The sequence below is a fragment of the Drosophila hydei genome, unplaced genomic scaffold, assembly GCF_003285905.1.
Source record: "Drosophila hydei strain 15085-1641.00,03,60 unplaced genomic scaffold, DhydRS2 tig00000001-arrow-pilon, whole genome shotgun sequence".
Classification (NCBI taxonomy): Eukaryota; Metazoa; Arthropoda; class Insecta; order Diptera; family Drosophilidae; genus Drosophila; species Drosophila hydei.
This window is the reverse complement of record NW_022045643.1, coordinates 9,568,466-9,582,262: the sequence shown is the minus strand read 5'-3', so window position 1 is coordinate 9,582,262 and position 13,797 is coordinate 9,568,466. Positions and strand designations below refer to the sequence as shown.

At 42.2% G+C, this 13,797-nt stretch overlaps 2 protein-coding genes across 2 annotated transcripts; one reads left to right on the top strand and one right to left on the bottom strand.

The window, feature by feature from the left end:
- Positions 1-403: 403 nt before the first annotated feature.
- LOC111597339 (polypeptide N-acetylgalactosaminyltransferase 8) lies at positions 404-8,487 on the top strand. The gene is made up of 4 exons (XM_030225804.1): positions 404-467; positions 6,677-6,959; positions 7,020-7,776; positions 7,837-8,487. Exons 1-4 carry the CDS (start codon positions 404-406, stop codon positions 8,485-8,487), a joined length of 1,755 nt encoding a protein of 584 aa, XP_030081664.1.
- Positions 8,488-8,685: 198 nt separating this feature from the next.
- On the bottom strand, positions 8,686-10,432 carry LOC111597338 (glycoprotein-N-acetylgalactosamine 3-beta-galactosyltransferase 1-like). Its single transcript, XM_023311983.2, has 6 exons — positions 10,421-10,432; positions 10,102-10,172; positions 9,449-9,820; positions 9,300-9,396; positions 8,941-9,237; positions 8,686-8,881 (listed from the first exon to the last, which is right to left on the bottom strand). The coding sequence occupies exons 1-6, from the start codon at positions 10,430-10,432 to the stop codon at positions 8,732-8,734; spliced, it is 999 nt and encodes a 332-aa protein (XP_023167751.1). The 3' UTR covers positions 8,686-8,731.
- Between the last annotated feature and the right edge of the window lie 3,365 nt (positions 10,433-13,797).

Here is a 13,797-nt window from a genome sequence, read left to right as displayed (position 1 = left end):
GTCAATTTCACAACTGAACAGTAAAGTTCATTTGAAAGATTTATATCGCTAAACGCTTCCTAAGTAATGAGCTAAGCAAATAGAACTTCAACTACACTTGAATTCCTTAGCCAACAGCTCAGCGCCTCATCAATGAAACGTCCCCCGAAAAATAATTGAAACTCATCAGACTTTATTGGGTTGTTCGAAGGTGGCGGCTGAGCCATCATTAATGCCCTTATCACGTATTTCGGTGCGACAAAAGCCGCAGCCCCAGCCCCAGCTCCACCCCGGCCAACACCTTAGCTATATATGGCTCAGAGGATTTGTCTTAAAATTGCTACCCTTAATTACTTGTAAGCTGGCAACCCCCCGGTGTCTTGGGCCCGCTTGACTTTGCAATTTGGCAGTGCATTGGGTGACGATGCCCTCAAATAGCATCGATTCCAATGCTCCCATACTGGCCAAGACGACCCGGCTGGGTCTGGGTACGTTGATTAAATTGATGATGTTTGATGACTTCTGCAGCTGATTTGGCCTTAGATTTCTTTTGGCAAGTGGTGGTCAAGTAGCAGGAGTGGACCACATATGGCGCACATGTGCTGCCACCCCTCGCTCATTACGATGCATTGGACATGCATCAAGACGCCGTCAAGTCATGTCCCACACCTCGTCCATTTCCCCCTGTGCCAAGTGGGCATCTTTTCGGAAGAAGGAAGCCGCCCGTGTTGGCATTAGTTGGCATGACTATGCCGCTGTTCTAGGCCAGTTCTCGAGGCGGCATTCTTTTGAGAACGTACCCAGGACTGACCTTAATTAATCTTTGCTGTGCCGCTAGTTGCTTGTTGCTCGTTGCTTGCTGCTCGCACCTACAAGTTGCCTGCAACTTGCACTGTGGCCAATGTTGATTAATGTGAGCTGGAGGAGCCGCGTGACTGGGCGTTTTTTAAAGACCGGGAAATGAGTTGCATGAGTCGCATCGGTCGGTACGGGGCGTGCTATTAACTAATTGCGCGGCATTGTTTAGATGCTTATAGAAGATATCAAATATACCCATTGGAATGCACTTCCTACTTACTGTCCAGAGGCCAGCTCCAGCTCCAACTTCAGCGTAAAGTTTTAAAGCGCATTTCAATGCAAATATATCACATTCAGGACTTTGCGACTTGGTCTATCGCTGCCTGTGACAAACGCCTCCAGGGTGCAATATATATACGAGTTTAGCCACATGTAATGAAAGTGTGAATGAAATTTTCATCTTTTTTGTAAAGCAACTGCAGAAAGAGGAAAGTGGAAAGTTCAAATAGAATTTAACCCCAAGCGCATATTTATAGCACGTTTCGTTCTCCTTCTCTCGCTGCTAAAGCTTACATAAAACAAATACACATGCAACCACGTGTCTGTCCGTGTGTCTGTGTCTGTGTGTGTGCGTATGTGCGGGCGTACCCCTAACTGTCATGCTGAAAATGACCTAAGGTAAAAAGAGATTTGCCGTTGCTTTGCGAAAGGGCGAACGACAGACAACAGGAGTAGCTTCCCAGAAGCTGCAGCAGTTGCTTTTTTGTTGAAGGTTGTTGGCCTTGGGGCAGATTTGAAATGATATGTCAATGGGAGATGCAACACAGTTTTCAAATTAAGCTTGAGCAGTTGAGTGCCATTTAAACTGCTAATTTCTTGGGTCCAGCCAGCATTGCAGTTGAATATCTCCTGCAAATTAACTCTATTTGATTGTCTTTCAATTCGTAGCTATTTATAAATAAAGGGCTGACATATCACTAACTCGAAAGTATTTAATATATTTTAATTGAAATTCTAATTCATGGTATATTCATCGAGTTCATGTTGAAGTAGTTTTCCAGCTCTACACTTCCCAAATAGTAATTCTCTGTGTGAAGTGCACTGCCCTACTCTAAGCAGAGCTGAGAATTCGATAAGATATTCGTTGGGAAAAACTCGCTCAAAGCTGCTCGGCCTCGCACTGTTTCCACCCTTTGGCTGACAGATCGGGAAACCACTTCAACCGTAGCCGCTGTCAACTCGACCCGAACTCAAACTCACAGAGCTATAACAATAAAGAGCGGAAATTAAAGTGTGAAAACCGGCAGGAAGTTGAATTGATTACAAGAGCTGTGAGTGAGTCCTCGTGTCCGTAACCATATAAGTATATAGTGTGTGTATTTAGGTAGCATATTTGACAAATAGAAAAGTTTACAATGCATTTCATTTGCTCAACTGTCAACGGGTAGCCCGAAGCTTGTGGCACTCACAGGCGACAGGAGACAGGCTGCCAGGACGCCAGGACACAGCCACAGGCCACAAAAGGCGGCGCCTGTGATTGAATGTTAAACATTTAATTTAAACTTGGTCCAACTCAGTTAAATCCCCCACACTCATACACACACACACAACACTCCACACACACAGCTTAGATTCGACATAATTTATGCACGCACATCAATTCGAATGCATCTAATTTGGTAAACAGGCAGCTACTCATCGTCACACCTGCCTGGCACACAAAACGTGAAGCGACTTGGATACGGACTCGACTCCTTGCTGACATTGGCTTAAAATAGTTTTCATTTGTTTTCGTTGTACTTAGTTCAGTAGCTGCAACATGTGGCATTGGCATTGCCACTAAGTAGCCTGTCTGCATCAGCAACAGCATCTGCGACTGCCTCTGCTCTTGCCTCCGTGGCTGCCTTCGTTCCTGCATCAGGGAGTTCGCTGCGCTTCGTTTGCGTACATGCAGCTCATTTAGTTGACATTTATTAACGTCACATAGCGCGCAATGTTTGACAATTAATTAGGCACAGATATGCCAGACGATGTCTACTGTTTACAGCCAGATTCTCCGAGAAATCGCTCATTACGTGCAGCTAAGTTTAGCCTCACAAACTCAGATGGTATCTAACACAAGCTAATTTATTGATGCCCTTATTTAACGTCACTGTGGTAGCTGGCTAATTTACTAGATAGTGCGTTAGGTCTGCCTCAGGCAATGATTCAATCATTCTCTTTTCTAAATTGTATTCTATTGATGTTGTATCTGCTTTGCAGCAGATCTAAGCTCAAAACTTTTATTGTGTTTACATGAATTTTTAACTACTTAATTTAATTATTATTAAGTATTTGTTTATCTGTCTTTTTATTCTGATTTATTTATACTTATCTTGCAGATGCAGTGATATGCATAGTAAGTGTTGAAGTCTTTGGTAGAATCGATTTCAGTTGGAAGAGAGGAGAAAACTTCGAGTTTTGATCGTATCAGGCGCGATTTTCTTATTTCTTGTAATAATTTTAAACTATCTCCTGCTACATTTTGCCACATTTCCAGGCAAAACTGCTCTCAGAACTGAAGTAATTCTAATCTGCTAATTCAACAATCATTCAATTTCAAATTCCCACTTAAGATATGCCACTCAAATTCCGTTTTTGTGCTCTATGACTTAGCATAGAGCAACAAAAAAATTGCTAAAAGAACTGACCGAATCACAGCAATTTTCAAAGTAAACATTTCTCTCCCTAAACCTCTTCATAGGTTTATGTGTGTGTGTATGGGACTATTGAGCAAAAAGCGCCAGGATTTTTATTTATAAAACACTTGAAAGGGAAGCAGAACAGGACGCACAGCTTGAAGTCCATTTTTTTGGAGCATATTGACGCAAGGATTTCGCCTCGACAAAAAAACACACACACGCACACACACAGTGGCAAATGTGCAATGAGCACTGAGTAAAGATCAAACAGCAGTACGACGTGGCAGGCGGTCCGCCTAGCGAATGCTGTTGCCAAGAGTCCTTTGAGGCATTCTATGGTTGGAATCGCTTGAGTGAAAGTTTGTTTTGCTTTTGCAAATGTCACATGAAAAATGCGTTCGCTGTGCAAATGCCAGCACTTTGCATGGGTACCCCTGCTATGATGGGTATTTTGGGGGTAGCAGAAAGAGCAGGGAGAGGAGTCCGCTCCTTTCGAGGCAGGGTGCTGGTCGCCTTGCACGAAATTTCCATTTAATGTGTTTGCGCAAAGTATTAAAAGGCAACGACGATTGAGTATCGAAAAGTAGTAAAGCAAACCGAGTAGCACCCCGATAGTTAGGGCTGGGTGCCATAGGGGAGGTGTCCATTGCAGGGGTCCATATCGAACGCTGGCATTGCCTGCAGCTTGCAGTCGCCAGAGGGCGCTTGTGCGCTGAGTGATTGCCATGATAAGTGGCCCATTATGATGCCAGTTTGCACAGCGAGATTGCGCTGCGCTCCATTGGACCATTGGAGTTCGTCAGTTGTTCAGTTCGTCGGTTTGTCAGCTGCTGCGTCTGCTTGGCCAATTCTTTTTTAATGCATATCAAAGTGGGCAAAGTTCTGGCCCCAAAAAGTGCGTCATTGTTGGAGTGCTGGACTGCCTGTGCCGACTATTCTTGGTTTCTTTTTGTGCACTGTTCCCATCAGCATCTTTACTGGAACGGCTGTTGACAAAAGACATTTAATTTTCCCTTAGTTTGCTTTTGCCCGCTTCGAGTATCTCCGCCATAAAGTTTGTCCTTCACTCCAGAGCTCGCTTCATCTTCTACGTTTTTTGCAAGCCTGATTTTTGGTCTGCGCCAGCGAAAACTTTGATAAGTGAAATTTATTGTGGGCGCTTTGAGTTGTCCACTCTGAACAGCAAAATGCTCAACTTATGTCTGCGATGTTTGCCATTCATCCCGGCCCCGTTGCGTCCTCATTGTTTTATAGCACCTAACGAGCAATTTTCAACAGCTATCATAGTCTTAATATTTCAGATTTTTCATTTATTGGAGCTATAAAGTACTTTTCTATTATGGTAATTAGATTGTCTTTGATAAACTTTTAGTATTAATACTAGTCATATTTTTTCATATTTCAAATCATTGCTAGACGATATCTGCTACTTGATCATGCATCGAGATAGGAAATTTTCTCATTGAAATGATTTTCTTGCAGTACAATGCCACCCCACCCTGTACACCTGACACATACGAGCGTATTATGCATCGATCATTACTCATGCTATAAAAGGAATCCACTTAATCTCGCAACGAAACATTCAAACATTTATTAAAGACATGACAGACCCTTGTTTGGGGGGTTGCAGCCCCCTCAGTTATTCAGGCAAAAACTGCAACAAAAGGTATAATTTATAGTTCGACACCCTTGGAGTATAAAGCCGGGCCATCAAGGCGACTATTTGGGGAGGTCGCACGCACGCTGCCAGCCCACAGCCCCTGCCAAATCCAAGGACATTGGGTGGGTGGCCAAATGTAATTGCTGCCGCCCCAAAATTTGGCATAGACCTTGAAAAAAATTATATATATATAGCAGCAGTGAAAGCCCCGTTTGCCGATTGGGGACTGAAGCGTGAGGTGAGTGATAGAACTTAAAGCTCAAACGCCCGTGCGTTTGCAATGAATATTTACGAGCGGGCGCCGTTGGGTCCTCTGAGGATTATTCGGCTTTATGCAATTGTGCGCAAGTAAAAATCTAATTTATCCGCCTGCCACCCTTCGTTTTGTTTGACAATTGCCTAAAATTATGCGGTGCATTGGCATGAGACTCTGGCTCTGCCGGCACGTACTCGTGCTCTACCGGGCCGTACCGGGCATTACTTTAAGGGAATTTTCCATAAGGCTGCCGGAAAAAAATTGCTTTGCTATTGGCTGCAGCTACCCTTTGTCAGTTAAAGTCCAAGCTTAAGCATTTTGGGGTGGCTTCAACGCGCCCGGTGGTGGGTGGTTGGGTGGATTGGTGGATTGGTCTCTCGTCTCATCATAACACCACATGTTCTAAAATTGCTGCTGGCGTCGCCACGTCGCCATCTCGTACTTCATGTAGATTGCTATCTATTCTATTGTCTGACTCTTACTCGTGGTAGATTTTAACATTCATTCCGTTTGATGAGGCGCAAAGTTGTGGAATTTATTGCCTCAGCCTCACTGCTCAAAGCCTCGACAAAAAGTTAAGTGGATTTTACGTAAATTAATGAGTCCACCCAGCCCTGAGGGGTTGCAACTGATTCTTTAAGTATTTTTTAGCCATTGCAAATTCAAATTCGAACTCTGTTGCAGCTGTTGGTTTTAGTCTGGCAAGTTGTGGCATGCGGCGAGGGGTTAAAGGAAGGCATAGATATTTCGTTGGTTTTCTTGAATAGGGGAAACGAAAGTGTGAAGCTATTTAAGGCGAAAATTCAAAGTTTGCAATAGTTTAAGACATAATAAAATTTCATCTGGATTAATGATTTCCTTCAGCGTTAAAAATTCAAAAATGTTTTTAAGAGTTTATCATATTCAAATAAAATTAATTAAATTGTTTTAGCTAGACAATTTTATTAAGAAAAATGTAAAACAAAAGCAATTAAAATAAATTTTAAAAATACATTTTTAAACTCTTTCGCTTAAATCTTTACTTGCATTGCAACCTTAGCCGCAACTTATAAACTTTCACGGCGTATAAGATTATATTTGGCGCGTATAAGTCTTTTGTCTTGCTCTTAGATTCGGTTTATGCGCTCAGTCTTGGTCAAAACGTGTGCGGCTTAAGCTCGCGTTGTGTATCTGTGTTTTCTTTCATAATGTTCGGTTGCGAGATTTTATTAAGGCATAAGAAAACAATTTTAATATTATTGCTGTTTGCTGCAACCTGTAATATTATCATTTATCTGTATATTGTGGACACTAAACCAGAAGAAGAATCGACAAACGCGACAAACTCTGTGAGCGCTAAGGCAACAGCAACAACTAAAGTGACATCAACACAGCATGCTGAAAGTGATCAGCTGGCTGGCGATGCGAAGACTTCAGAGTTGGTGTTGACCGGTCTGGGCGCATTGGGTCGACCAGCGAAGAGCAACTGGACCGCTGAGCAGCGTCTGGCCATGGAAAGCAGCCAGCGTGAAACGGGTTATAACGCTTGGCTCTCGGAGCGCATATCGCCGGAGCGTAAGCTCTTCGATATGCGGCATCGCAGGTGAGTGTCGCGAGCGATGTATAAGAGTTCACGCTCATAAGCTGCGATAACTGTTAACAGCTGCAAAAAGCTCAAGTACCCAGTGGAAAAGCTGCCAGCAATCAGTGTCATCATCACCCATCACAACGAACAGGCGAGTGTGCTGCTTAGAACGCTGAGCAGTCTGCGAACTAGAACTTCATCAAGATTACTGCGAGAGATCATTTTGGTCGACGATGGCAGCGACCATGAATTTATTGTGGATGAACGGTTCGAGGGACTGGTGCAGCAGCAGCGTCTACCAAAGCAGCTGGGATTGATGCAGGCACGGCTGGCGGGTGCTGCAAAGGCTCAGGCTAAGGTGCTCGTCTTTCTCGATGCACATATAGAGGTTACTCGGGGCTGGCTGGAGCCCCTGCTGGCTCCCATGCTGGAGAGCAACAAGACCTGCACAACGCCCTTAGTGGATACCATTGACTATGACACGTTTGCCTATAGGCGTGGCAAGCCATCGCGTGGCTTCTTTGACTGGGACTTTAACTATGTCCAGCTGCCATTAATGAAGCAGGAGGAACTGGCGCTGCCTGCGCCGCATGAAAATCCCATCATGAATGGCGGTCTATTTGCCATATATCGCACTTGGTTCTTTGAGCTGGGTGGCTATGATGAGGGGCTGCGTATTTGGGGCGGCGAACAGTTCGAGCTGAGCCTCAAGATTTGGCTGTGCGGTGGCCGACTGCTCGAGGTGCCCTGTTCCAGAGTGGGTCATTTGTACAGGAATAGCAACTTCCATCCGCAGTACAAGAAATCCGAGAGCGGCAGCAGGGCAATTGCTAGGGTGAGTACTTAGGATGAAATTGAATACGCCCGTGTGTATCCGAGTTATTGTTGTTGCCAGAACTACAGGCGGGTGGCTGAGGTGTGGTTGGACGAGTACAAGGACAAGCTGTATGCGAATATGCCGCACTTGACGCATGTTAAGGTGGGTTCATTAAAGAAACAAAAGGAACTGCGCCAGCGTCTGCAGTGCAAGCCCTTCAAATGGTTTCTGGATCACCTGGGCAGGGACTTCTTAGAGCAGTATCCCATAGATGAACCTCTGGACTATGCATTTGGCGCCGTGCAGAGCTTAGCGGCACCTGCGCTATGCTTGGAGAGAGCTACGTCTGCAAAGCATCCGCAACTGCTGCCATGTGATGGGGATCTAATGTACCCCAAGTTGGAGCAAAAGTGGTCTTTGAGTCATTTTCGTGATCTGCACTCGAACAACCATTGCCTGGAACTGCAGCAGCAGCAACATCCAAGCGCAGAGATTTGGCTTTGGCAATGTCATCATCATGCCGGCAATCAGTTTTGGTCATATGACATAAATACCAACCAGATCATCCACGGCCAGAGCAGAGCTAACCGACTTTGCCTTGAGGCTCTACCGGAGGAACGAAAAGTGATCGCCAATACCTGTGATACCAAGAGCCAAAGGCAGCACTGGAAGTTTGGATATGCCAATGAGAAACTTCTGGGCGACTTTTGGAAGAATGTGGCTCAGTAGCAACAGTGGGCACTGTTTTTTAGCTAATAATCGTTAGTTGTTAATAATTCGTAATGTATTTCGCTAGGACTTGTTTATGATAACATCAGATTTATGGCTGAACGACGTCTATCTCCTTACTTATCGTCATTATCCGCTTGATCTCAGGGAATCTAAAAGCTAGACTTTATTAAATTAAATAGCTTTTGTTTTTGGAACATATCTCTAAGATTATATTCAACATTTATTCTTAAAATAAAATTGTTTAATTTGGGTGTTTCTGTATTTCATTTACTAATGTCCTTTGGGGCGTGCCAAATATCTTAACCTGATACGTTAGATAATAATGATTGTATATGTTTGGCATATATTCCATCTTTGTGCAAATCAATTGCTTCGATATTGGCACTTTGAACTGAAATCAAATAATTTAATTAGGTGTAAGTACCTTTTGCATATAGAAAATAATCTCACATCGATAAGCCCGTAATAGGATCGATCCAGAAAGTGTTTGTGGTGCGGCAGCGAATAATTCAATGAGCCAATGAAATAATCTTTCATATGAAATGGCAAAAATCGATGATAGCCCAAATGATCCCGGCTATCGCCAGGCAGAACATTGACATTGCTGAGGCATCGACCCAACTCTTCATACGGAGCATACCCCTGCGGGTCTGGGCTGCATATCGTTTGGTTGGGCATGGCTCGCAGAACGAATTGACTGAGTGCAGCGCTGCTTAACACAATGCCCGAGCGATCATACATATATGCCTAGAGGTCGAGGGAGATATATATAAATAATTTATACATAAAGATTAGGCCTCGGTCAGCACCTGATTTGTCTCACTTCTTAGCTTGCAGCCAAAGTAGATGAGCTCCTCGGGGCTGTAGGTGTGCAGCATATAGCGCAAGTTCTCCACCATCACATAGCTGCAATTGGCAAACGTTAACCAAGGATTCTGTATATTGATTCGTCTCATACTTATCGTCATTGATATAGAGAAACCAATCGCCCTCATCAAAGTGATATTTGTACACGTACTCGAGTTGCGCACGCATTTGCTGCCACTTATCATTAATATGCGCAAACACTGCTGGCTCCACCTCCTCGTGGGCATCGTTGCTGACAAATAGATGATGATCGCATTTCTTGGACCAAGTACGCTTGGTATGCACTGCCACGGAGTTATGCCGAAAATCGAAGGTGGAGATAATACAAAAGATACGCGCTGTTGGCAAAGGCTCCACAGTCTTGAGCTGGCTGTTGTTTTGCAGCAACAGCAATCCCAGCACGCATAGCAGTACGAGAAGGGACAGCTTATAGAGCAGGGAGCAGCATATTGCAGAGCAACTTCTGCACGGATTGAAAATGCTAATTTTATTTTTGCCGCTTAGAAAGAAGCGCCGTCTGCTGAAGAACGGTCGCATTTTAAAACTGACACTGAAATCAGTCGCACAGATGATGATGGCGATGATAATATGATGGCAGAGTGGGTTGTGCTCTGTATCGTCTACAATTTAATTATATTGAGTGCTTTTGTCTGTCGAAGTTTCTCGCTTGCCGGCACTCTAACCCAGCTCTCGATTGGCTTGCCGCATACAAATTGCCTTTTTCAATTAGAAATATTAACTCACCTGGCCGCAGGTCGCTGTCTCGGGCAATGCCTTTGCGTGCCGCTAAACTTGAAGCTGATGCAAAACTTGGACTACTATTGACAACTGCAGTTGAAAGCGGCCAGCCACAGACGAAACAGGGCGTGCTCACGAAAGTTGTGTGTTATCTATTGAAAGGAATATCTCAAATGCTGAATACGTAATGTGGTCAATGGGCTGCGTAGCAGCTGTCTGAGGTGTTGAAAGCAAAGTGTAAAGCGCTAAGATAATATAAGTGCTTCAAGTGGAATAATGGACTATATGTGTAGACTGCTAAGCTAGTCGAGCTAAGCACTCTAACGTTCTCTAACATTTAGCCATTTGTCAATTCTTTGTGATCAATGCCAGATTTGCATGCCACAGATATGCATGAATCTGTGCAAATTTCATAGAAAATATACAAATATCTGTCAGATAAGATATCACACGTCAGCTCTTGTGCGATGTGCGATTTGTAGGTGTTTTGCAATAACAAAAAATACTTACATAATAGCATGTGAGTCTGTTCAAACTGTCAAAAAAAAAAAAAACAAAAATAAGAAGAGGGATGTATGAATGGGAGTAAGGTAAGCGATATTTGTTCATATGAAGCATTAATGTCTCAGTTTACGTGCTCAAATTACCAGATGAGTTGGCATTGTTGGCTAACAGGTTGGCAGCGGGAAATGGTAAACAAAAGGCAAGTAAAGTGAAGGCCCAGGAAACAGCAGCCCGGAGCAGAAAAAAGCGCAATATTGCATACAATTTGCCTTTCGCCCTTTTGGCAAGAGACTCCAATGGCAGCAATTCGAATGCCGGGCCCGAAGGCTGCCACACATGCTGCAACAATGACACTTTGCAGTTGCAGCAAAACGGAAGTAATTTTGCGCAGGCAGCCAATGGAAACAAAAGGCTTGGGACAACGGAGACCTGGCCACAGACGACGGCCAGACATACTTTTCATTGATGAACACGTATCTCAATTCGTGTGCATGTGGGCCGAGATTGCCTGCCCGTATGAGGCATGAATTATGTGAGAAACTGTTGGGCTAAGTAGATAGTTGATAGATGATATGTGGGTTAGACGGAAGTAAACCTAAACGTAAACGTAACCCAAGCCCAAGCCCAAGCCCAAGATGCTGCCCTCTACACGTAATTGAAACATTCTGAAACACGGAAGTGTTTTGGCAGATGCCCAGCCAGCCAGCAGCTGTCAGAGTTTTTGTGTCACTTTATTAAGGCAACAGTTCCATTGCGCTGTGCACAGGCTGGCTAAAGATATGTGGACGGCAGGTAAAGTAATGCATAGCATCTAATTTGGGAATGTTATGGCCACAATTTGCTGCGTAAATATTTGTATACAAAAGTGGTTAAACGAATTTTCTTGTAAACAATTTTGATTAATACACATCTGGATGATGCCAAGCCTTAGCTAAGACATAATATCCCTTTATAAAAATTTCATACGCACTGATGCGGATGATTAAACTCAACCATAGTTACGCCCACATAATTCAAGCAGCGATTCAGCTCTGTAGCTTATTTAAACCTGGATTATTGATGAAATGATGAGAGATTGAATATTTTCCCTCCTCTGTGTAACACTTTAAAGCCGTGCTGCTCAGCACATAACCAGCCTTTCAATAGTTTAATGAATATGGAAATATTTTTGTAGACTTTGTACTTATATTGTATGAGTTGTATAAAATTGGGACATTTTAGTTCATGGTTAAATTAATATTTTAATATTTAAATTACTGATTTTTTTCTCACAATTTATTTACATTTGTTCAGTCGAAGTCTACAAAAATAAAACTCAATGCTGCAAATCGGAAGAACAAACTCTCCATTCAAACCACAAAATCGTGCATGCCATTCATGCAAATGCTGATCTTTCTGATCTTTTGTGCACACAAGATAGGAAAAAATCATATGCAAAGCAACGAAGGTAAAAAATCAAATACTCGTAAAGCCGAATGCAAACAATTAGTATTTGGAAACCGTGTCAACAAGTTTCAGCAAAGTGAATCTCCGAAGATCCGTTTCTGAATGAATGGCGACCCAGTGCAAACAATGCCAAGTTCAAGCCGCAAATGTGCGCAGTAAACAAGTCACACAAACAGAAATAAAAAAAAATACACTAATAATAATAATAAAATGTGAAAAAATATTAAAAACAACAACACTTAACACGCGTGTACATAAACCAATTCTAGACACACAGGTGTGTGTGTGTGTGTGCTAGTGTTTGTTGATTTATTTGCCAAACAAACAGTCAAAATAATTGTAGATAATGCCGATAAGGTGAGGTGCTATACGCTCGTTGCTAGTTGGATGTTTTCCCATCATATAAACAAACTAGAACCGGTTCGCAGCGCTCACTTGTTGAAGGTGTTTGAAGTATTTGCCTACTTCTGATGGATATAACTAATTAAATTTGCACGAAGATCTTCAGAGCCTTGCCCCCGAGCCAGCAGAAACTGGTTATGACTTCAGAATAAGCGCTCAACATAAACTTTTGTAATGAAATATGAAAATGTTTTAATTAGAAGTCGATAAGCCGGGAAGCGACAGACAAGTTGCCTTATTTCAAGGCCCATTAAATTGGACTTAAATGCTGCGATATTTCATATTCCCTTAATCTCTCCCTGTCCCTCTCTCTCTCCCACTCTCCTGTCCGCTCTATATCTCTCTCTCTCTCACATTTACTTTGCCGTTGGTGTTGACATCACTTTGTAATAAATTTCCAATTATGTGTGTCGGCATAAATTAAACGAAACTTTCATTGACAGCGCACTAAGACTTAATTGACCCTTTAACACAAAGTTTTCGTCGACAAAAAAATAGGAATAAAATAAAAATGTCAGCGATAAGCAGCAAGTGTGACGTAGTATATTAATCTCGAACTATTGATTCATTTTAAACAAAATAAATACTTTGGAACAGATTAAATTTGTTGTTTTGCTTCCTATTGACATTTATTACAGCAAATATTATGGGTGGGCCTGAAAATATGCATTTTGTTAAGCTCATTTATGAATTTAATAAAATCAAATATTTTAATTGGGTCAGTTTGCAGTTCAGCCAAAAAAGTGGCAAATTTAATTTAGTTTGCTGTGATAAATGATAAATTTATGGATTAAATTATAATAATAAAATAATATAATTATAATAAATAAAATTAATATATTGAATAGCTGATTGTAAAAAATTTAATTTGTGCATTGGCTGAGCTTATAGAAAGAACGCTGCAGTTGCAGTTGGGTGCAATCAAATGCAGTTTATAAAACAAAGACAGATAACAGACATACGTATATTATCCATTTTGCCATATAATTCATAGATCTAACTTTCGCGCAGTACAGAACATAGATGATCCAGACAAGACAGAAGATAAAACTTCAAGGCCAGACAAATAGTGCACAAAACCAATAAAGACTTAAAGTTCACATTGTGCGAGTATATTTATGTATATGAATATGTGTATGTATATGTATGTGTAGACAGAGCTAAATCGATTTCAATAGTTGGCCCATCTTGGCTGACTATGCAAAATTTGATTTGACAATCTTTGACGTAAGCCTGAGAAAATTTTCTGGTTCAATTTCAAAGAGCTAACAAAATTTGTACCAATTATGAAAGAAAACGTCCCCGGAGTGCAATCAGCTAAACGCATATGGTGTTGTTGTTGTTGTTGTT

Bases quoted from the DNA above. Each gene is read 5' to 3' on its own strand.
- LOC111597339 (XM_030225804.1), top strand. From the start codon at position 404: ATGCCCTCAAATAGCATCGATTCCAATGCTCCCATACTGGCCAAGACG. The intron at 6,960-7,019 runs GTGAGTGTCGCG...AACTGTTAACAG, and splicing joins TTCGATATGCGGCATCGCAG to CTGCAAAAAGCTCAAGTACC. The intron at 7,777-7,836 runs GTGAGTACTTAG...TGTTGTTGCCAG, and splicing joins GCAGCAGGGCAATTGCTAGG to AACTACAGGCGGGTGGCTGA.
- LOC111597338 (XM_023311983.2), bottom strand. The intron at 9,821-10,101 runs GTGAGTTAATAT...CAATCCGTGCAG, and splicing joins AGACAGCGACCTGCGGCCAG to AAGTTGCTCTGCAATATGCT. The intron at 9,238-9,299 runs GTGCTGACCGAG...CTCGACCTCTAG, and splicing joins TAAGAAGTGAGACAAATCAG to GCATATATGTATGATCGCTC.